Consider the following 23,557-nt stretch of genomic DNA (forward strand, 5'->3'; position numbering starts at 1 on the left):
AAGGTAAAGAGAAGAATTCTGTTCAGTTAACAGATAGAGGAATAATCTTTTGCTGCAAAGATCTCTGGAAGCTTTTGAAACCTTAAATGATTTCTTTTTAAAGAAAAAGAACTTTCCATTGACAAGAGTTGTGAGAATCCCTTCTTCAGCTCAGATAATCCAAGCCAGAAGCTACAACTCAGCGTTAGCCAGAATTTTTCTTTTAGTGAGTTATTTGAGCTGTCTCTCTTCTGCTCCTATTATTTCTTGCTGAGCATTCTGCTGTTGCTGCTGCCCAAGTTTGATATAGTAGAGGTTAGCTGCCTTTGAAGTTGACATGAATATCTGAGAGGGACATTGTTCTCTTGATGCTTCAAGGAGCAGAAAGTTGCATTAGGACTCTCTGACATAGAACCTGAGTTGCATGGCATGGTGTAAGGCAAAGACACTTGGCCCTTTCTCTTTCTTTCCCTCCCAACCCCTTGTGTGAGGTTGGGAAGGCTTTTCCACACTTGTACCTATAGTATGGGTGGCTACTGCAGGGCTGCAGCACTTTGTGCCCTTTCTACCCTGAGTGAATTGCAGGGAACCACAAGAGTCATCAGCTGCAGCAACAGCACAGTGAGCAATCCTTGGGGGGCTGCTGTGTGGATGAACAGCGAACCATTACTAATTTAGGCATTCAGATAGTTTCTCTGGATGTCAAAACCCAAGGAAAGCATTCTGTCCTCATGCCTTGATGCCTTTTAGATTTTGCAGAGATTTCGTTTCAGTCAATAAAATAATATTCCTTTCTGTATCCTTCTCCAGCATTAACATTTCACATGGTAGCAATAAAGGGTTAGAGTCCCTCTTATCACATCAGAAACAGTACTAAACTGTAATGAATTCACTCTCTGTGTTCAGATTTGTCATCTTTATTGAAGGCTTTCTGCTGCAGTAGTTTCTGCTTTCCTAGGCCATTCTAACTTTAGGTCCTACGTCAGCAGTAAATGAGCATAAAAAGAAGGGCACTGGCACAACTCTCTGCCATATGCTCCAATCAACTTGGGAAAAGTGTCATTGTGTGGCCCACCACTTCCTGAGTCGATATTACTGGGGGATCCTTTTCAATAATGCTGCAAACACAGTCCTGCTAAGGAGAACTTACATGTTTGCATTTCTCGTGGGTGCAAATATCCAAGTTTTTCCAAATGAAGTCCCAGAAATTCATTGTCTACCATCAGATTACTGTTGAGCATCAGCCTCTATCACCTGCAATAAGCAGAGGATGTGTCACAGTCTTAAGATCTAGCAATGTAATTTCTTTAAACAAAAGTTGTGTCAGTCTTCTCCCAATTAACAAGAAATAGGACAAGAGGAAGTAGCCTCAAGTTGTGTCAGGGGAGGTTCAAGCTGGATATTAGGAAAGATTTCTTCACTTAAAGAGTTGTCAAGCATTGGAACAGGCTGCCCAGGGAAGTAGCTGATTCATCATCCCTGGAGGTATTCAAAAGATGTGTAGATGTGGCACTTCAGGACAGGATTTAGCAGTGGACTTGGCAGTGTTGGGTTAGCGGTTGGACTCAGTGATCTTAAAGGTCTTTCCCAACCTAAACAATTCTATGATTCCACACATAATGCCAAGCTGCTACCATTTTTATCATCCCATGAATAAAACAGCACTATGTCTGGAAGCATTGTGACTTAGTTCCTGGGAGTTCCTGCATGTGAAACCATTACAAAACTTCCCCTTATAGCTAGAACCTGTCATGAAAGAAAGAAATCTTAATTACTGAAATAGAGTTGACTATTTAACGAGTCAGACTAGTTGACTATTTTATGAGGTCAATATTTCCACCAGTTTTTCCCAAGAATTGACACAGAGGGAGAAAACATACTGCACTGCATTCTCATTGTGGTTGAAGTTTTGTGATGAATTGCCATCAGCTGCCTTGAATCGTTAAGGTGCAGAGCGCAGGAGTATTACACGATCATGTTTTAATAGCCTTTGACTCTAGAGCTCTGCCTAGGTGTCTTCCACAGAAGTTGGAGAAATTGCTGTGAGAAGGAGGGACACCAAAGTTTCCTAGGTGTGAGGGTCCTGAGGAGGAGAACAGAAAGTCTGTGCTGGCTGATTAGACAGCCCAGGTAAGAAGCTTGCTTTGGGTACTGTATTCCCATCTCATGTCACACCAAGTACCTGAACAGAAGCATAAAAAAACCTTTCCATTACTAATGGAGAAGACACAGTCAATGCTGGTTGGAACATTTCAAGTTTAAGAAAAAAAGAAGAAAAAGAAAAAATTTTCATGTAAAGGAAAACCCACACCCCAACTCTATCTCTGTGCAGCGCAGAGCTTCTCCCTGCTGCGGCACCGTGTTGGAGTCACTTCCTCTCCCTGCTCTGGTGGCCCTTGCATCCTGTTGGTTGCAGGATGGCAGATGCTCTCTCCCTTTAACATGAAGCAGCTGTGATTTTCACCAAGGCCTCTCTGCACAGCCCAAAAAAGAGCCAGATAAGGGCTCTTGTCACTTGTTTTGCTTCTGTTCCTGCTGTGTTATCCCCCACTACCTGGGCTCACTAGCTGCTCACAAATGTCTGCTTTAAAAGTAACCCAAGCTACAGTATGAAAGCTGGTGATGTACAGCATATCTTAAGGAAAGATTTGCCTCTGTTCAAAAACCTTCCTGACCGTATGACTGAAGAAGAACAAAATAATGTATTAACAAAAACATGGTTCACTGCCAAAGAAAAGGAGTTCCTGTAAGGACTGAAACAATAAATCTCCTCTGTACTGAACTCCCAGAGGGAGTATGTTGTGTTTCCTCCTGTTCTTTATCAAAGTCCCCAAAATAAGCAGGAATGGGCAGTGACCAGGCACAGTCACCACACACCTTTTTCCATGGAGTAATTAAGGCCTGCCTCAGAGTGAGAGAGCACTCCCTGCCCAGCTGCATAAGGGAGAGCTGACAGCACTACCACCACTACCACCAAGCATGAAGCTCCTGGGGATTGCCTTCTTTCTCCTTGCTGTACTTTGTGTTTGCACTGTAGGAGGTAAGTTCTTTGGCTTTTTTGGATAGACTTGTCACATCTCTCAAGTGGTTTGTGAACAAAAGCTTAGCTGTCAGTTGCTTGGTGCTTTTTATTTCATTTCTACTGTGGTGATTGAAAGAATGTGTGTTGGAGGAGAAGGTACTAACTGGCATTTGAGTTATATGTGTTCTGTGAAAAACTTTCCTGCCATTGTATTTTTGTGACAGCTTTCTTTCTAGGTGTCACAAAGCTCCTAAATCTGAGAGGAGTTAAAAGCAGAGGTATATTTACAAAGTTTTCAGTTCTGTTTTTCTTCTAAGTGTTAAAGCATTTTTTGTAAAGATGGCTTTAAGGAGGGAATTGAAATGTCTGAAAGATCTTGCAATTTTTGCTCTTGCAAATCAGATCCATCCTGATCAATTTCTCTGGTGCTATGCCAGCAATAAATTTGGCCAAGAATGTCTCTCAGACATTATCTTAGTTTTGTCCCCAAAAATGTAGGGTAGGGGCTTACAATATTTATCAAGTGTGAGATAATGAGGGGTGCAAGCCTAGGGGTCATATTAGTTACTGGGTGCAATATCTTTCAGATATTACTCTTAAATGTGCAGATTTGATCAAACTTGTGGTTATCAGGTGGTCACTGAACTGATGTTTTCATTATTCTTCAGCTTGAAAGATCATGCTTTTAAAATGTAATTAGCTAGTAAAACCTGGATGGGTGAGGGAAACTGCAACAAGGGCTAGAGTCTATCATCACCTTTGTCAAAAGATACATTTGAAGTAAAATCTGCCTTTTATCTGTACTTTTATTTCCTGGCCCTCTGGGCTAAAACTTCCACGAATACCTATAGATTGTCTGAAAAGGATCTATTAACCAGAACGTAAACATTTGATAATACTAGATTAACTGATCTAAACAAAGTTTATCAACCTTTGCTCAGGTTATGTGTTGGAGTCAAATATTTTGTGTTTTGTCTTATGCCATTGCTTGGACTCACTGCTGTTAGGAAAACAGATCAATAAAGGAGATTAAAAATAAGCTTGTGCCACAAAAAGAACTGCTTTTAAAATTATGTTAAATGAGTACAAGCCCCAAAAGTCTGTGTTGAAGTACTATTTATTCTCTGTCTGCTACTCCTTGTAAAAATAACCTTCCTGTCATTGTCAAAGCTTTAATTTCACAATTTCTGAAAAGTGAAGTGGAGTTGCATCAAAAAGAGCATATTTAACACAACAGTCCATAAAGCTTACCAGAAAGCAACATGCAAATGTGGGAGGAATCCTGCTAATTTTGTACAATCCTTTCTTAAAAAAGGATTTTCCCTCCTCTGCATGATATGAACATGGTAGAATGATGACAGTGAATAAGCAAATTCTATATATGATACATTTTTTCTGAACAATTTTGGTTCTGTAAAAGTATTTTTTAACACTTTATTACAAGGCAGATGTGGTAGTGAAATTCTATTGGTAAATTCACATTAGAAAATTAGGAAAATTTGTGGGGAAATTTGGAGTATGTCATTACCTACCTTGTGAAAGTAAAGTTACATGCTCTGGTCAAGCTTCCTTCAGGCTACCCCGTGCACCAACTTTTATTAAGACAGAAGTGGTTTTATTGTCTGTTGTGCAAAGCTGGACCAAAGTCTTTGGATTTCCACTTTTTGTGGTCTCTAAAAGGGTCTGGTCATCTGGGGTGTAACAGCAGAATCTTGTAATCTGAAGGTGGGAACTGATGGTCAGGAGACTCACACCAGTCTCCCTTGGGCTCAGTCTCCCTTTTTTTGAGCTTTGGAGACAGCAACAAGACTTTTCTCCCGTTGTTTTTAGTATTTTAAAATTGTGATCAATAATTTTTAGAGAAGGTTAAATCACACTTTGTTGTTTTATACTTCCTCCCCCAGGTTTTGGAGTAGTTTGCCTTCAAAGCTCACAAAGACAAATGTGTGAGCTTGCAATTTTTTCATCTGTTACACCCAAGGTTCTTGCCTGTGTATTTTTTGTATATCATACAGAAGTGGATGAGGACATTTCTGCTGGGGTTAGGAAGGAACATACCTGGTCTCCTGTGGAGCTTCCAAATTTCATGCTTTGTCTTCAACTGTATGCTCATATTGCTTTCCTATGCAATTTTCTAATTTGTCTTGGAATCTTTCATCCTCAAAAGCCCCTAATGTTTTGGTGGATTCTGCTCTCTGTCAGCATGTTACTAGAGGCTTAGTTATGTACAAATGTGGAGGCTGATATCCACCTGACAACTCGTCCCTCCTATCTACACTTTTCTCAACCCTTTGGGAGTGAAATGACAATGCTTAAAAAATGGGGTTTCTTCATGCTTATCTCAAGGTGTTCAGTCCTCCTGGCATATTGCCCTTTACTTTTTACCTGTTCCAAAATGTAACTCGAATAAAAGTGGGTTTTGGGTTGGTTCATAGCATTTCCAGCTTTAAACAGACAGCACTGGAATGTGTCAAAAAATACAATGTTAAATTATAGTAATCAAATATGAATGCTCTTGAGTCTGCATTAGGATGTAATTACTTTTAAAATGTGCAAAGGTGAAGTTTGTTCTTCTAAAAGATGAGAGGAGAAGCCTTGGCATGTGCTCATGATGTAAGTGCTTGGATGCTGCATCTACCTGTGCCTTGGTCTGGTACTCCAGCGTGGCTGTGGTGGCACAGGACAGCAACCATCCTCCACAAAGTGCTGGCAGCACACCACTGCATCCTTCTCCCTCGGGCACCCAGGCTGGTTTCTTGCAGGACTGATGGCAGAGATGAGTGGGATGTGCTCTTCCTCGCATCAGTCTGGCCGTGTTCAGGTTGTGCACCCGAATGTGGGAGCTGGAACATCTTGTGTTGAACACATACAAGGGGTGGGTTATTAACACCCCATTGCTGACCCCTGTTGACAGCTAGAAGTACCTTTTCCGAGTGCTCTGTCAAAATTGATGGCACTACAAAAAAACAAGGGTGTTTTTCTTTCTTTGAAAGGTAGGAGCAAATCTTGGCATTGAGAGTTTGGTCCAAATGCCCCTGAAGTAATTTGGAGCTGTTCCATTTCACTGTGGATCAGCCCTAAAATACTTCTTTCCCAGCTCCCTTCCTCATTAAGGGGAGGCTGTGTACCATCCCAAGCTGATTAGTCCTGACTCCCAAACTGATAGCTTGAGAAAAGTTCCACTAAGCCAGGGCTCCTGTGGTGTTTACAAACATTTGCAGCTGTCTGAACTCTGCTCTTATTGATGTAAACTAGAGGATATGGATAGTCTTTTCTGTCTTCTGTGCTCTCAGCTCACCAGCCTTCAAGTCTTTTAAAAATTAATTTTTAAAATTAAATACAAACTAAAATGTTTTGAGCAGTGAAATCTTTTGAGAATGGTGTCCCCTCACTCTGGGTTATTATTCGTGTTTGTTCTCTGGACAACCAGGAAGGCACAGACTGTCACAGTTGGATCATTGTCTCACTTCTGAAAATTTGAGAAATGTGATTAGTCTTTAGATAAGACTTTCTTACACCTTTGACATGCTTGAGCCAAAACTTGGAATGTCTTGAGAATTTGCCTGTTGTGAGAAAAAAAAATGTATTTGGTTCTTTCACTGTTCCTAGCAGTTTGCCAAGACTAGCTTTGTCAAAAATCAAATTACAGTGCTGGAGCTTATCATAGCCTTTAATTGAATATAGAATTTTTATTCCTGTACAAATTTTTTTCTTTTTTTTTTTTTCTTGCTGCCACTTTCATTCATTAGATCTTTTGCATATTGGGCCAGTTTTTGCCTAATGGATTTTAAAGATGTATTTATTACTGGACAGAAGAAAACTACACGTTGTAGCCCCAAACCTGAAAGCAAGTTTGCTGCATTTACTGAGGATAGAAGCAGATGGCTTGATACCTGCTTGATTATGATTTACTGCCAAAATAAATAGAAACTGAATATGAAGGGCAAGTTGCCTACAGCATTCAGCTCCAAACCTGGGAATACATAATGCCAAATAACATGCCCAAAAAGGTTTTTTCTTCTGAAAATTTACCAGAATGTTTTCTCTTTTCTTTAGCTGACTCATTTTATGTGTATTCAAACCTAAAGTTCTTATTAAACTTTACTACTTTGTAAATTAGGAAAAGAGATCTGAGGTTTGTTGTGGTTTTGTTTTGTGGGTTTTTTCCCCCAAATAGCAAAGTACCTTGAATTTGGACTCAAATTCTTTATACATCTGAGTCCTGTGTGGAAAAACCTGCAAAAGTACTTGATTTTTTTTTTTTGGTGCTGTAATTTGTACTGCAAAAGTACAGATCAAAAACAATCTCTAAGAAACTCTTAATCTATGGAAGGGAGTACTTTTAACTGGTACTATTTGATAGCCAGACTAAGTTCAACGTGTAAAGACAGTAAAATCTCATGGAAAACCATAATTTTATTTATGACCCTTATGAAGGGGGGAGAGGATGTTGTTTGTATTTTTTGCTGCAACAGCTCAAGGAAGACTCTTTAATGGGTTCATTTTGCAGTTCTGTAAACAGAAAGACAAAGTTGGATTTGTGTGTAGAAGGTGTTATTTCCAAATACAAGTCAAGAATTAAAGACCTTGAGAAGACAAACATCTACTTTTTGTTTCAACTAGCACTCTAAAAATAGGCTTCTCTATTGAAATAGGTTTCCCTTTTAAACAGAAGGGTCAAAACCCTGACTTGCATCATGTCTTGCCATGCAAGTCACTGTCATTGTTCCAGCAGCTGAGGTATCAGGTAGTGATACCTTGGCAATCCTCTTGTGAAAATGGATCCTTGGATGCCCTAACAGTGGCATGTGCTATCAGCCAGACTTACCTGCAATAGGAAAAGGGGTTTGACAGAGTTTAGTATGATGTTATTTCCATGCTGTGCCTTTTGGCCCTTCCTCCCCATGCGAGACGACTGAGCTGTTGATCACTTGCTGATATGATGATTTGGAATAAAATTGAGCAAGTATGATCTGCTGGGTTGGTTTAGAAGGGGGTAGGAAGCCCTCTGCTGCCATCCACACATGTACTAGAGGCTTGTCTAGAAGGGTCCAAATTGATTTCAAAAGACTTTTTTCTCAGCAGTCAGGGCAGACAACTCCTTTCAAGCCAGACTAACTAGCTGATGTTCCAAAGGTTATGTTTTAAACTAGGAACAGGGCAAGGATTTTCTGACTGCTTTTATGTGGAAAGTGGATGTTTGCCTTTGGTACCAGTGCAAATTCTACCCTATTTATCAATAGAGCAGTTTTACAACAATTTTTAAGCCCTTTTTTTTCCAATGGCAGTAACATGCTCCTGGGTGTTAGCTGCATATTGTAGATAGCAATGCATCTCAGGTTTCTGAAACCACAGAGTGAGTGGCACATCATTACATCACATTTACCTGCTGTAACCGTTCTGCCTTGTCTTATCAATCTAAAAAAATGTGTTTTGCTGGGATGGGAGCACTGCCCCAGCCTTGCTGTCTGCAGATTTCTACAAGATAAGTTGTCATTCTAAAAAGCACATTCAGTTTGTCTTAATGGTGTGATTTTTCAGTGTGGTACTTAGTTTGAGGAGTGTCAGTGTAATTGAAACTTTGGGGTTAAATCATTCAATATGATTATATTAATGAGATGTTTGTGCTTCCTGCAGATGTCTTCTTCCATAACCTTTAGCAGAAGATTAATGTTGGGTATTGGGCTTGAGTAATTTGGCTATTGAAGCAACAACTGATAAGAATGGCAAAAGCTGTAGATTTTAGTTGGTCTGAGGAAAACAGTGCCAGGAGATTTACAAACCTACCTGGCTAATTTGTGTTATTTTCCTCTGTAAAATATTTATTTGTTGAGATGTGTCCATTGCATATTAATTATTTGAAGTGATCAGAACCCCATATATTCCTTAATTTTTTGTTAGTTTTCCTACTTTTCCTCATGCTCAACATTGAGCTTAAGATTATATTTGAAATGCAGTGTTGGTAGCCTTCTACATTTTAGTGTATGTGTGCTATCTATCCCAGTGTGAGGACAGTCTGAAATCATCTTCCCTAGATAGATGAATTACTTCTCTTCATCTCAATGTGGGTTATATATCACAACAATATAGATTATGTAAATACAGGTGTTTCCAAACTTATTCAAAGGTTATAGAAGCAAAAGTATCACCAAGTACTGTTAGATGAAATGGCAGAAATAGGTGAGGATTACTCTGCAAAGAAATGTGAAATTTAAATCCTTTCCATCGAAGTTCCTAGCCTCATATCTGGTAAAGAGGGGCAGCTTTTGACATGATACATGGCTAATGCTTCCAGGGCCATTCAAAGTCCACAAAAGCAAAGATTTTGATGTTTTCTTTACCTGGGAATTATAGACACTCTGAAACTCCTGCCAAGTTGTCAAACCTCATTTGCTCTTGACTCCTAGAGATGTTCGTGAAGTCAGAAGTCTGTGGTGTATTGAAGAAAGTTTTTGGGACCAGTGTGTAGTTCCATTGTAGTTACTCATTCTTGCACAGCACTGTTTAAATTTTTTTCTAAAAGCTACTGAATTCTTTGAATTATGGAGCTTAGCTTTCTGAACATCCTAAGGAGTGTTACTCTGTTTTGACTCACATCACATTACCCTTGGAAATTGTAGCTACACGAAAGACTGGCTGTCCAGAAAGGCTCTCCCAGCAGAGCAACTTTAGGTTCCCTTTAGGAAGGCTTTTTCTTGCCAGAGTTCTTGTATGTAAGTGTGTTAGTATATTTGCTGTGATTCAGAGGACAGCAAATGTATTTTAAAAACTGTTGGGCTTGCAACAACTCACTACTTTGCAACATGCAAAGAAAGAAAGAACTTACTCGAGATCTATGCCAAACAGCCCAATCCCTGAGATGTGCTGATGACAGCAAGGGAAGGACTAGCACACATATAAGAGGCAAAAAATCCCTCCCAGTGCACAACGGTTTTTTGGTTCTCTGCACATTTTATCCTGTCTAGTTCAAATGGCTTCAGAGGATTCCGTTACTTTTGCAAGCCATTCCCTGTGCTAATGGAGTCATGTGGCTTGCATGTCTTAATGCTCTTGAATTTAGGTGAACTAGTGCACAATTTATCTTACTGGCTTAGAGACACTTTCTTGTAATGTGCTGTCTGCTTCTTCCCTAATTGCTTTCACCTTGCATTTCCAAGAGCAGGCAGAAAATGCTGCTTGCAGGTGCAAAATGGAAAGTGGGGCTTGCTCATTCACGGGAGAAAAGGTTGAAGAAGAGCAGAAAGGTTTGTGTAGGAATGGAACAGCTTATTCACAACTGTAATTGTAGTAGTTATAATTGTCATGGGGAATACAATTACTCTGGTTGCCAATAAAAGTGCAAGGCATGTTTATAGCTGTTCACCAGCATGATATGATCAGCTCCCAGCTCACCATTACTTCCCAGTGTGCTCACTGGGAGCTGGGATTTTGACAAGCCTGAGCATCCTGAATGTGAACCGCTCTGTTCCACTAGGAAGCTGTTTTTCAGAGTGGGAGCCAGCGTGGCTAATGCAGCAGTTGCCACTGCTCTTTGATAGGATAAGTCTTCAGTGCTGACACTGTTTCAAGTGCTCTTTGTAGTAACTACTTTGGTTTTTTAATAGGAATACTTTGTAACATGAAGCTCGTCAGAAAGGAGTTTCAGTTTTGCATCTGCTCTTAGCAGTTGTATCAGATTGGTAAAAATTCAGAGTAACATGGGTATTCAGTCAGCTTGGCAAGACACTCAGAGACAAGGAGGTCTTCATCAGCTATATGTGCCAATTAGAGAAATTAGATATTTTCAAAGTATACCCTTCCTCCTTGCATATAAAGTAACTCCAGTGAGACTGCACTCCACTCGGGGCTTGCAAAGCCCATTTGGGGCCTTCCCTTTGGGATATTCTGTACCATTTAACCTTTGTTCTAGGCAGTGTGGAAAAGATGAAGAGAGTCTCAATGGACCATTGGGCATGGAATTGTATTAATTATAGAAGCAATTTACAATGTTTCCACAGTTTTCTGACAGGAACTGCTTTTTGATGTTCCAGAGGCCTTCAGAGCTTTGTCAGGAACAGAGTGGCATGGGCGGGTGTGGCTGTAATGGGTGTCTAGGCTGATCCCGGATGTTCTAAAAATAAATACATCATAGCAGACACTGCAGTGACCCTTTCCTGAATTATACAATTAGTCATGCTGCTGGAGATCACAAATATAGAGCAGAACTATGTGACTTTCCTAACTTCTGCAGCACATTGCAGAGGAGAGCTTCTGACTGACCTGGGCTCAGCTTCCGCTCTGGCTGCTTTGTATCTGCCCTACCCAAACACAGTCTTTCATGGGAAACAAAAACAGGCTTGCAAATAGCACGGTAAGGAAAAAGCATTGTAAGCATTACCCAGAGGAGGACATAGTTTTCTCTCTGCCTTCTGGGTGGGGGTAACTTACACCAACACTCTTATTCCTTCCTGTTGCAAGGGAAGGGTCTTTCATTTATTTCTTTTGCTTGTTCTATTCAGCAATGCACAATATGTATAAAGCTTTCTCTAAGCTATTGCACCCACTGAGGACATTGTTCAAATTTATTTAGCGTGACTAACACAAGGGTGAGGGGGGGGCAGTTCATGTTTTGTACTAAAATATACTGCTTAGAAACTCCTACCTTTTATCTTACACATGGACAAATAAATATATCACAATCAAAGGGTGGCAATCTGGTGGTATAAATGGCTTTAAAGGATTTAATTAAAACCTATTAAATAGTTTTAACAGGTTTAAATAAAGAGAAGTACAGAGCTTGGAGCCTTCATTCAAGGCAGGCTGGAGTGCTGATGAGCATGCTGAGCACATTTATTGTTTTATGGAGTGCAAACAATGTACTCATCCCTCTGTGGAACACAGTAATAGAGATATCCACCAAGCTTCATGTGAGCAGAAGACACACTGAGAAAGCTTGTGATTAAAAGCCTTTGATAGGGAGTTTGCATTTCTTCTGAGGCAATAAAAACCCCCATCAAACTGGCCATTTAAGTGCCCAGATTTCTATGTCCACACATGCAGAGAGGCAAATTGTGCTGTGCTTGTGTTGTTTCAAGTATTCAGTAACATGGGGGCACTCATCCAATGCTTCTCTTTAATATTTTGAGGAGGGGAGCCCTCAACAACCTCCAGCCACCTTGGCTGAGGCCAGTCCTTGGCAGCTGCCCTGTCAGTATTTCTCTGTGCATCAGGTCCTGTGCAGGAGCTCTTTGCTGGGTGCTTTGGGCAGGCTTTGTGGAAGCAGCGCCGTTTGCCTGGGGATTGGTAATTCCCAGCAGCTCTCTGCTAGTGCTTAGCGTTGGGTCATGCTAGCCACATGCCTGGCTGAGCAGGAGGAGCTCTGGGGCAGTGCTGGCACTGAAGCTGCGTTTCCTGCCTTCTCCCTGTTCCCTGCTGGAAAAATTGTGGCAGCTACCTCCCTTTCCTTCCTCCCCTCAGCTCTTGCTGCCTGCTGCCTCCAGCCCACCCAGTTTGTGTTTCCTCTGCAAAAACCAAATCCCACATTGCCCCAATTGCTGCTGCCTGTTCCCATGCCATGCAGGAGCCCTGTCCCTGTCTCCTTTTCCAGCTACAGAGCTTTGCATCTATGCTCTCACTTCCCTAATGTCCATCTCTTTCGCCTGTTTTCAAGCACTTTTGCCTTTTTCAGGGAGAGTGTTATGTGTTTCTGGCCCAGGAGATTCTTCCTGTCTCTGTGTCTTCCCCTATGCTCGTGCCTATAAGCTTTTCCCACTGTTGCAGCAGGCTGTCTCATCATGTGACACCAGCTTGCAAACCAGGACCAGTAGCTACAGTGAAGAAGTAGGAAATTGAACTTAAATGTAAGATCTCCACATGTAGGATTTGCATAGTATTTTTTTTGGTTTGTTGCTGAAGAGAGACGTGACTGAAAGGAAAGTAACAGCTTGGCAAACCGGAGGTGGTTTCCCACCTCCCTAGGCAGTGGGAATCACAGGCTTCCAGCTGGTTGGCATCAGGCAGCAAAGGATGTGGCCTTTCTTCCTTTCTTATGGTTTTTATCATTGCCTGTAATATCTAAATACACTTCACAGGGGTTCACTTTAAACGTGGCCAGTGTAACTTTGTTCAGGGTCTATGTTGTCCTTCTGGTTGCCAGTGTAAGATATTCACAGTGGAGAAAATCCTGAGGTGGAAAATGATTTATGTTGCAGGAGGCTATGTTAAGAGCTTTTGCAGCAGTGCAAAGCCATTGTGAGACCAGGCTGGAAAAACACTTTGCATTTCTGACTTTTGATGATAGTGAAGTGGTAGTGACCCAGCATGGCGCTGTTAGTGGGGTCACAGATTTCCTTTTACCAAGTGCTGTCACAGGCTGAGTAGTTGTGTGCAGGTCCTATTGCAGGCACATCTGAATGTGTGTGTGAAGCATGCAATGCTCTGTGTATTGTGTTGTGTACTAAAGAAATATGAAGACATGAAGGTTGTGGGGTTTTTTGAGTTTGCTTCAAATCCATGAAGGTTGCAAATGGTTTTGTTTAATTGAATATCCTTCACTACACACTGTTATCAACTTCAGCCATTCATGGAATTACATTAGAACCTTGATTCCCATTTAAAATCTAATTCAAATTACTATAGAGGGAAAATCTTAAGTATGAGCCCTTGAGGACTAAATGCACTAGAAACAGTATTGCTTCTATAAAATTAATTCTACCAGAACAAAATATATGGGGGGGGTATTCCTTTTTTGGTTTTTTAAATTTATTTCTGGAGAGTTTCATTAATAGATTTTTTTATTTACTATCTTCAAATAGCAAGGAAGGAGCTGATGGTTTCAAACAACACTCTTAAAATTGCACTTAAACCTCTTCTAACTGGTAGAAGGCCCGTGTAGAAAGCCTAGTTCTACATCAGGAGTTAAACCTTAAGTTTGACCCCTAAACTGATGTACTCAGGTACACTTTAGTTCTGTTTGGAGGGCTTGAGTGCCTTGAGCAGTGCCTCAGACATGGTTTTGCTCTCAGCACAGGGGAATGGTGTGCAAGGACTGGTTAATGGGAGATGATCTAGGCAAACTGTAATTTGTAAAATTACTAAACTGTAAATTCTGTCCTAATTAGAACAAAAACAGGCATCTAATTAACATAAGGTCAGGACCTGTTTATCTTTCTGGTGTAAAGGTAAAAATAATAAGAGAGAGAGATAATAGGTTGTAAGAACTCTAAGCTCAGATCTTAGAGATTGAAGCCTATATCAAAAGCTGCAGTTTTGGGACAACTGTGGCCATTGGTCAGCCCTGTCTAATTTCAGGGACTCCTTTTGAATTTGAAAGAAGAAAGTAAGTTCAGTGTTTCAGTTCAGCCATTTCAAAATCTGGAGACCAATGGATGTACTGTTGCCTTCATTTTAGAACAAATATACCATTTAAATCCAAGCTAGAAAAGACCATAAATGGAAATTCTGTGAACTTGGGGGAAAAAAAAGTCCAGACCACAACAGTTACTCTCTTTTCAGTTTGGTCATGTGTCACATGTTCTTGGATCTCTTCTTAATTCCTTCTTATTTTTTCCTGCCACCATGACTGTCTTACTGTCTCTATACCTTTCTGCCCTTCTCTTCTTCCTCTCCCGTTGTTTCTCCCAGTTTGGATTTCTTCTTTCCTTATTATCAGCTTTAAGACATGGGTTGTTACCACCACCACCACCCCATGTTTACTCAGCCCAGTGTTGTGTCTGAGAGCCTTTTAGCTCCATGTGTATTCTCCAGACAAAAGGGTGCTGCATCACAGGTCACCTGTGCTCTTTTAGCTGGGTTTATTGCCAGCAAACACAGCAAATGGCAGTAGTTTCTGTGCAGGAGCAATTGCTGAGTAGATTTTGGCTGCTCCTACATCAGAGTACATCAAGGTGCTCTCAAATCAAAGGGATCACTGCATTCAAATTGGCTAAAAACCATGCAATTGTAACTTTACTTAGTTGTCCATCATCTGAGGCTATAGCCAACCTGACATGTGCAGGAAAATGAAGGTCCCTATTTTTGTCTATCACCAGTCTCTAATTGGGTGAAAATTCTGTTCTCAATCATATTTTGATCTCTTGCTTTTATGCCCCATAGGATTCTCCTTAGTTACAGTTTAACATTATATATAATAGCATAAGAAGCCACCAGTTCTATAGTTTCTTTTAATCAACCAGTTCACCCCTACAATCCTGTCAAGTTTTAAGCATTTTTAAAGTGTATTCAATTATTCATCATTTTAAGAAAGCAATTAATTCATAAAACTCTATTGTACCCTGTTAATTGAATTTACCTTAGTTTATCTCTAACCTGTGATAAAATCAACAAATAGTGAGTCCTAATAAAACTGTGACTTATATTCATATTTTTTTTTTAGTTTTGGCCTTGGCCTATCAACATGGTTATTAAATGGAATGCCTTTAAAGGATGAATAATCTAAGTACTGCAATGAGCTTTCTACAAAGTCATGCTGAGTTAGAGGAAGAGTTTTGGGAAGAGTGAGTTTGGGAAAGAGCTAATTGGCCAGCTAGTACATTTAGCTGGCATTACAGACATGGTAGCTACTGAGATATGTTAAAACAAAACCATATGAAATGTAGGCACTGTTGAAAAAACATTCTGTTCTAGTACTGTGGCCTTGTGGTGTGGGGGATTACAGGAGCTTTGTCAGCAGCACATAATGAGAATGAAGAGATGAGAAAATGTTCGCTGTTTAGGGAAGCAAGATTGCCTCTATGTCTCTTTGGATAAAATTTGTTTTCCAACTATTTCAAGTGTGAGCTATGAAGCATTACCATGACTGAGAAACTAAATGGCAGGAAAAGCTGTATTTTAAATGCAGTGTGCACAAGTGAGCATGGTGTGACTGTGTCCACATGTTTGGGGCAGCAGAGCTGGGGTGGCAGCAGGTCCATAGGGGACTAATTTAATATTATTTAGGATATGCTCATATCAAGCTAGCATGTGCTAGCATGTGCTGTGACAAGGCATTATGAAGGCAACAGCATACCTAGAAAAGATGCCCAAGAAAGTGGGGCTCACTGGGAAGGGGCTGAGAGCCTTGAGAGACGTGCAGGTGCCAGGAGGGCAGATAACACAGTGCTTGAAGAGGTGTTGTAAGGGCTCATCCGGTTAGACCTTACTATGTTTCTTCAGACCCCCTGCAATTGTATTATGTATTGTTTTTTGTCCAGGTTAGATCTGTGGCTCTTTCAGGCCTCGGGTGGCGCTCATGAAATGTTAATCGGGGTGTAGTACACTGAGCAATGGGAACAAAACTGACTGTTCTGCCCTGTAGCCAAAAAAAAGGAGAATGCCAGCAGATATTACCATGAGTGGAGTCACACAAGAATACTGACATGCTGTCCTGATTCAGTTTAGCTTGTCTGTATTACAGCATGCTAATGCAGCCTGACAGGATGTCACGCTTCAAACCTGACAGCACTAGAGGATTAGCCTGGGCTAGAGTTGATCTATTCCTCCACAAATGTATCCATACTTGTCCCACAGCAGTCTAAAATGGTCCCAAAATGCCTATTTCTGAGCCAGTGCAGCTTTTTCACCCCCTCCAACACCCCCTAACTTATTTTAGTAGAAAAATATGGACACCTGAGCAATAAGATTGAAAATCTTGTTTGAAGCCAAAACACTTGTTGAGTTACGCTATTACAGCCTTGCAGCACAGTAAGATGAGACAGAAATTATTTTACTTTTTGTTTGTTTAAATTTCTTTTTTGGATGATTTGTTTTGTAATATTGAAGAGCCACCTGCTAACATGATCTTTTAACACTGGCATAATTTACTACCCTACTAGCTGAGGCACTGCGTCGAGGGCAGTGGGGAAAGTCAGTCATTACTAAATGTGGTGCTTCTCAAGCCATGTTCTGTGAATTCTCCTCTTCCCCTCACAGGTAGGGATCAGGGTGATGCTGAAAAGCCCTCCTGAAGTGCTTATACTTGTCAGGGAGCTAGTACAATTTTGTTACTTCAAGGCAGGAGAATGGGTGCTTCCTCCTGTGGTTAGTTATTCTAGTTAATCCTCCACCCTAAAGACTCAGACTATCTGTGATTGTACTCAAGGAGAGGAGATAGCAAAAAAACCTTTAATTGGTTCCATTTCCCGCCACCCCTCCCAAGTACTCTGGGAGACACCAGTGGGACAACACCACGTAGTCCAAGGTGGGAGGCAGCACCAGATGCTCCCTATTACAGCAGTCAGGGCAAAATGAAGAGATTTAGGATACAGCTTGAAAAGCTTGGTAGCAGAGTTATAAGATTTGGTTGCTTCTGCTAATAAGCTTCTGAATATGATTTTCCAGGGAGGTCCTTGCTGTTCTCTGCTAATATGACTGTGTAGTGCTAAATAGATCTGGAACATGCAGAAGTAATTTGATTCTCTCTGTGTTTCTTCCAGAAGACAATCCAGCCCCTGCTGTCAATGCAGCCATTTCTGCTGTAACATCAAAAGCTGGTAAGAGTTCCAATTCGCTGTTTTCTGGTGTCCTGAAGCTCCTGTTGTCTTTCTAGCTTTCAGCTTTTCCAGCTTCTGGGAGAAATTGGGTGAATTATTTCATACAGGCTGATTGTAGAGCAATGTATTTGCCTGAGTTTCTGATGAAACTCTGTTGCAAAGAAAAGATTGAAGTGTCTTAGTATGGAGACAATTAATTTGAGCAGGCTACATTTTTTTTGTTTCAGGTGAAAAAGGTTCTGTGAGTTCCTCTACTCTCAAGGAGTGGTTCAAGTGTGATCAGAGATTAACAATATAGCAAAGACCCATAAGTCAATAAGAATTAACACAGAAAATATCTGCTTCCAATGTTAAAAGTCTGTGATTCTGGTTTACCTCTTTGACTGCCACATTCAGTTCTCTTTATTGTGTAGCTTTGCTATGAAAATGTATGAAAAATCAATATTGACCATATTTCGTTCAAGCGAACTCCTTTATTCATCTGGATGTTGAAGACTGCTGCATTTAATAAGTTGTACATGTGAGAGAAGAAAACATGGACACAGTATTCTATTTTTTGATAAACTAGGGATACTAATGAGTCTGCTGAGGAGCTGAAAGCACTGTGATTATAAAGTATACACTTGAAATGCTAGTAATGGATAAGATGCAACCAGGTGAAATATACATATATTGTGTTTGTTACAGCAGAAGAATTAGTCCAATTCAAACTGTGTTACAGTTCTCAAAAATGGGGATGTTTATGTCTGTTTAAAAGATATTTCATAAACGCCCAACACCTCACAGTGAATTAACTCTGAATGTTTCACTGAAATTTTCCTTGCAGCTTTTTGTCACAGCAGGGAAAGCTGTATTGTTATTTATACCACTATAAAGCATTAGAAAAAAAGCATTAGAAACCCACGAGATTAAAGCAGGTGACTGTGGAACAAGGAGGCCCATTCCTTGAGGCACTGCTATTCTAGGTGAAAAGATTCTCAGCTAGAAAACTGAGAGCAGAGAAAGAAACGCAAAATTCCAGTGTGAATGTTGCATTTAGAAGTACTTAAGTCATATGAGAGAGCATTACATGGCGTGCAATGATTTCTTCCTATTCTTTTGTGTATGCCATCCATTGAAAGTGCTAGAAGAGGCAGTAGGGAGGTAGAGGTAGTCAGGTATATTGTCAGGTATTTAAATGAGCCTCTGTAGCTGACAGTAATATTTTGTGTTTGCACTAGGTTACAGAATTGAAGGCTGGGCTCTTAAATTGGATAGTTGTGGGGTTTTTTAGTCTGGATTCCCTGGCTGTAATTTGGTAAGTCCATTCCTTTGAGTAAGTGCCAGGAGTACATGGAACCTGCAGAATGCCATCCATGCACAGTCCAACAAGGTGATTTAGACCTTGCTGTTGCCTTAGACATAGTTGGGCAACTCTGCTCTCATCTTTCCATACCAGCAGCAGCTGGGAAGGGATCCCTGCTGTCTGTAGGAGCCCTTTCCTCTCCCCTTAGCCTTCACGTCTCACTCCTCTTGAGGAAATAACTAGGAGTAACCTTACAAAGGGCACCAAGTTCACCCCAAGGAATATCATTTACTAGAAAATACTATTCATATCATCCACAATGTCCTAAGCTTTACTCTAGTCCAAAGAGGAAGGCCTGCTGTGTTCTCCTTTTTCCCCAGAAATCTGGGTGAACAGGAAGAGTGTCTTGAAGGTCAGTGAAGAAGACTCGAATGTGGTTTGAGGTGGAAAAGCACAGGGAAGAGGGGAAAATTGCCCAAAGACTAGTGGAGCCTCTTCCCCTTCAGCTCTTTACCTGTGATCCAAAAGCTGTGTTCCCACATGTCACTCACATGTCTTTATTGAGATTTTACATCCCTCCTCCTGCTAAACAGGTATGCAGCAAAGTGCTGATCAGAGGGGTGGTCCAGCAGCAGTGAACCCATCCATCCACATCAGGCTCCTTTCCTCTCACTTCTTCCCTTGGAAGTCATGCCAAGCACCCCCAAAGATCATGTGCCTGTCCTTTAGGGGCTGGCTGGATGGTACAGCTGCTTCCTTTCAGTAGGCAGCTTGAAGATGGTTTACACACCAAACCTCCCCTCTGAGACCAACCACGTGCCCTTTGAATCGCCTTTCAAAATGTGTGGGTAATAAAGCTCTGTAAGGGCCAAGCTTTAAACAGAAATTCACCACCTTGGTAGCAGAACACAGCTAGAGGAATGTGATGTTTATTTAGGCATGATAAAATTAATCAATAATGACGTGAATGCCTTTCTTGCAATAACAGAACCTGTGAGTACAACAGCTTCGCAAACAACGACTTCACAGACAACAGCTTCACAAACGACAGCTTCACAAACGACAGCTTCACAGACGACAGCTTCACAGACGACAGCTTCACAGACCACAGCTTCACAAACAACATTGCAAGTGTCAGTGCATACAACAGCTGCAATCAGAGCTACAAACAAAACCATCACAACCAGTAAGTGAAAATCTCCAAGTTAATTGACGCTGGTCCAGTGGTCATTCAAGAAATAAGACAGCAGTGCCTCCTGGTTTGGGAATTTATTTTACAGATAGTGGACTCTTTGGTGAAACCTTGCAGGTATTTGCAGGAGCTTCCTTCTGGCCAGGCCCAAAAGCTTGTCTTTAGTGGGATGACCCATCTATGGGACAGGGAGTGGCTTTCTCTGCAGTGAAAGTGGGCCTGCCCTGCTGACCTTCTATTTAAATTAAATATCATTTTGATAATTTAATGTTAGGCTGCAAGCAGGGCAGTGGGTGTGTTTTGTGTGTGTTCCTGTGCATGTTTACAAAATTGAGGAAATAAGTTGAATGTCTTTCCTGTTAGGCCCCACACCTTCTTCACCTAATGCTCCAACACAAACGACACAAGGTGCACCAACACAACAACCAGCGGTGACTTCAGCAGCAAATACAAGTTTCAGCATAACAAACAGTAAGTGATAATTTCATTGAGCCATTGCTGATTCATTCTATGCTACATTTCCATTAAACTCTGCAAAACAGTAAGAGGAGGTCAAAAAGAGTAGTTTGGTGGTTTGGGGAAGCAGAGCTTTTCATCCTATCATATTATATATCTTTAATGAATCTTGCCCTGAAATCTTCCACGAAGAATATTACACATTTAATTTGTAATGGAGATGATCTGAAGCCATTACACAGGATTTTAACCTTCCTGTAATTGGTAGAGATGTATTTGGAAGGGGTTTAACTTTTTACTTTCTTCTTTGTTTGGTTTTTTTTTCTATAAGTATTTAGTAAAAAAAAAATATTCTATGTGATCAGAATGGTGTCAGAACAACACCCTTTGTTTCTTATGTTTATACATGTTACAAAACTATGGTTAATCATGTTTCATATTATTGTGTGTCATAGTATTGAAAGAGAGGTGGTACTAATTATTCTGCATCAGTCTAAGGACATTCTTTTATTTCCCATTAATCTTCAGAATAACTTGTGTGTTGGCCTGGAATATTGATTGGATTTTAGAAAAAAATAACAATGGAAAAAACCCACAAAAACAAACAAACAAAACCCCCACAAACAAAAGGGAGGGGGGAAAGAGAAAAAAACCCCACAAAATCCCAACCAAACCAAAAAAATCAAACCCACATACCCAGAACGTCGTTGGTTTAATTTTAAAAAGTATAATAACATCCAAAAGGAACTCAGTAAACTCAAGATGAAATTCAGTCTCCCTTGTTTGTCTGTGATATGCACTGTAAATGTTTGCACCAGTTTTTGATGAACCAGAGCTTTGAAACACTCAATTTTTTAATATTTAGTTAACTAAAAAATTAAAAATAAATACTCCGATATTTACCTAGGCAGTCAGTGGTACACCAGTGCTCTCAGAATTGATGTTTACAGTATACTGAACTGTGACAAATTATTAGAATGTCACTTCTCTTCCTTTGGCTTATCTGCCTAAAAAGGGACCCCTGTGAAGCAGTCTGCATGCTTTTTTGGGGCAATTTTTCCTTTAAAGCCACCCCTCATGGACCCAAGCCTGCTAAGCTTCCTGGAGAACTATTCCCCTTTCACTTCATGGTTTTGTCTTCTACTGATGCAGCTTTCCTGCTGTGTGTTGTGTAAGGAGTGGTCTGATCGTCAGCCCAAAACCTTTGGGGTTTTGGCTTGGCTTTTAAATGTCAGTGTCAATGAGTCACAGAATACATCCAGCCTGAGCAATGGACAAGCTGCTCAAAGTGATACCAAAGGCCCCAAAGAATTTCTTAAAACTTGCATTTGTGACACTGCAGCCCTGTCAGAAGCCCATGGCATGGCATGTGGCATTACAGATGCGATTCCTGGTCCTTTCAGTTTGGCAGAGGTTCCTGGCTTGCGGGTACCGGAGCAGCACAGCCACCTGGAACTAAACCTTGGTGACAGGTAGAGCTCCTGGCAGGAGAAGGAAAGCTAATGAGGAAAGGCATGCCTGCCAGTGCAGCTTAGCTACAGCCACTGCTCTGCACTGAAAAACTGGTGCTGGGGGCACAGTGGTGCTGGAGGTGTGATGGGCCTGGGCAAGAAGCTTTCAGCAACGTGCTTCCTTTCCATTCCTCTTCCATTCTTTCCCCACTAGCAAGAATTCAGTCCCTAGCAGCTGGTGTTGCAATTTGGTTTTTAAACTCCTCATTTAAACTAAGCCCCATGCCCCCCTTCAAACTTGTGATTAAAAAAATGCTTGGTAAAATAACCTAAAAACTCCCTCTGAAATCCCCTTTGTAAGAAGAAAAACTAGGACAGTGTGTCCAGGGCATTGGAAATGCCCTGCATCATTAAAAAAATTTGTATCATCCTTTATTGCAGAAGTAGTACTTGGAAATAATATGTGCATGTGAAAACCAATTCTAAGTGGTTTTTAAAGACAAAATTCTGGTCTACATTTCAAGAAAAGTCATAGCCTTGGCTTCAGCACAAAGGAGTGGGAGGGGGCACAAGGTGTTGGTGTTGGGACAGGGCGTGGCACAGGGGCTCTGCGTGTGTGACCAGCCTTGCAGCAAACCCTCGGGCCCTTCTGCCACCATCCGGCTGCTGGCTACAGCCATCCCTGTGTCTCCACCCCACGCATGGGCACAGCAGGGTGTCCCTGGCTTCACTGCATCCTCACAGCCCCTGCCGCCATCCCCGGCAGCAGCACGGGCTGGGGGAGCTGCACTCCCTGAAGCCAGCGCAGGCATAGCAAGACTCCTGCTCTCAAAATGGTCAGGAGAGGAAAACTGGCTACTCTCTCTTTTTCTTTTTCACTAGCACTTATTTCTCCCCCTTTTTACACTGGCTGTATGAAACTGAGGCAGAAATTTGTGGTGCCTTTATGACACTTCAAAATTTACTTTTACTGCACCTGATTTTTAATGAAAAACAGGTGCCTCTGTTGTTTATAATGGAAGTCATCCCTTTCTCTGCTTCAATCCCTGCTAAAAGCTTCAGCAAATGATTGTGTTCACACAACTAAGATTTGACAGGGCTTCCTGTCTCTGCTGCAATTTCTGTGGCTGCTGTCACCTTTTATTATAGATTCAGGAAAAGCCCCCAGTGCTCCATACACTGAAATCATGCAAACGTCTTTATTTTTCTTTTTTTTAAGACTTCAGTGTTCTTTTCCTCTGCAGGTCACAAGTACAATCTCTCCTTGCCTTCGTACCCTGTTTATTATATTAGAAGCCAACATTAGACTGATCTACTTAGCCTTCTTATTTTTCAATATAAAATGTCAAATCCAAGAGTTCACATTTAGTCAGTGACCTCACTTGTGCGGTTCAGGCTCTAAAACAAGAATTTATATGGTGTCACACCACAGAAAATTGCATGTGCAATCAGGATTTCATATCCTGGGACGCTTGAAGTTATGAAAGAGAATAAGAAATGAAATACAACAAAAATTTCTGTTCTTCCTCCCTTGGATATGGAGCAAACATCTTGTGCAAGGTCAGTACTCAAGGTGTTAAATGACAAAAAAGAGTGGATTTTTGACTTTTGTGTTTCTGATATCTCATGCCACTCTCCTGGATGATGGTACATTTTGGTGCAATGGTGTATTAAATATTAAATTTGAGAAAGAGAAAGAGTCGA

General features: G+C 41.0%; 1 protein-coding gene across 3 annotated transcripts in view; it reads left to right on the top strand.

The window, feature by feature from the left end:
* The first annotated feature begins 2,792 nt into the window (after positions 1–2,792).
* The window catches only part of EMCN (endomucin), a 52,757-nt gene continuing 31,992 nt past the window's right edge, over positions 2,793–23,557 (top strand). Inside the window, exons 1-4 of one of the 3 annotated variants that reach the window (XM_085057933.1) lie at positions 2,797–3,019; positions 17,413–17,469; positions 19,743–19,940; positions 20,310–20,417. In XM_085057933.1, the coding sequence (XP_084914059.1) occupies positions 2,959–3,019; positions 17,413–17,469; positions 19,743–19,940; positions 20,310–20,417 (424 nt within the window). In that variant the 5' untranslated portion in view covers positions 2,797–2,958. Of the gene's footprint in view, positions 3,020–17,412; positions 17,470–19,742; positions 19,941–20,309; positions 20,418–23,557 lie in introns of all 3 variants that reach the window. The other 2 variants (XM_085057932.1, XM_085057934.1) reach the window with 2 other exon arrangements.

The sequence above is a fragment of the Lichenostomus cassidix genome, chromosome 4 (assembly GCF_008360975.1).
Source record: "Lichenostomus cassidix isolate B80296 chromosome 4, HeHo_3.0, whole genome shotgun sequence".
NCBI classification, from domain to species: domain Eukaryota; kingdom Metazoa; phylum Chordata; class Aves; order Passeriformes; family Meliphagidae; genus Lichenostomus; species Lichenostomus cassidix.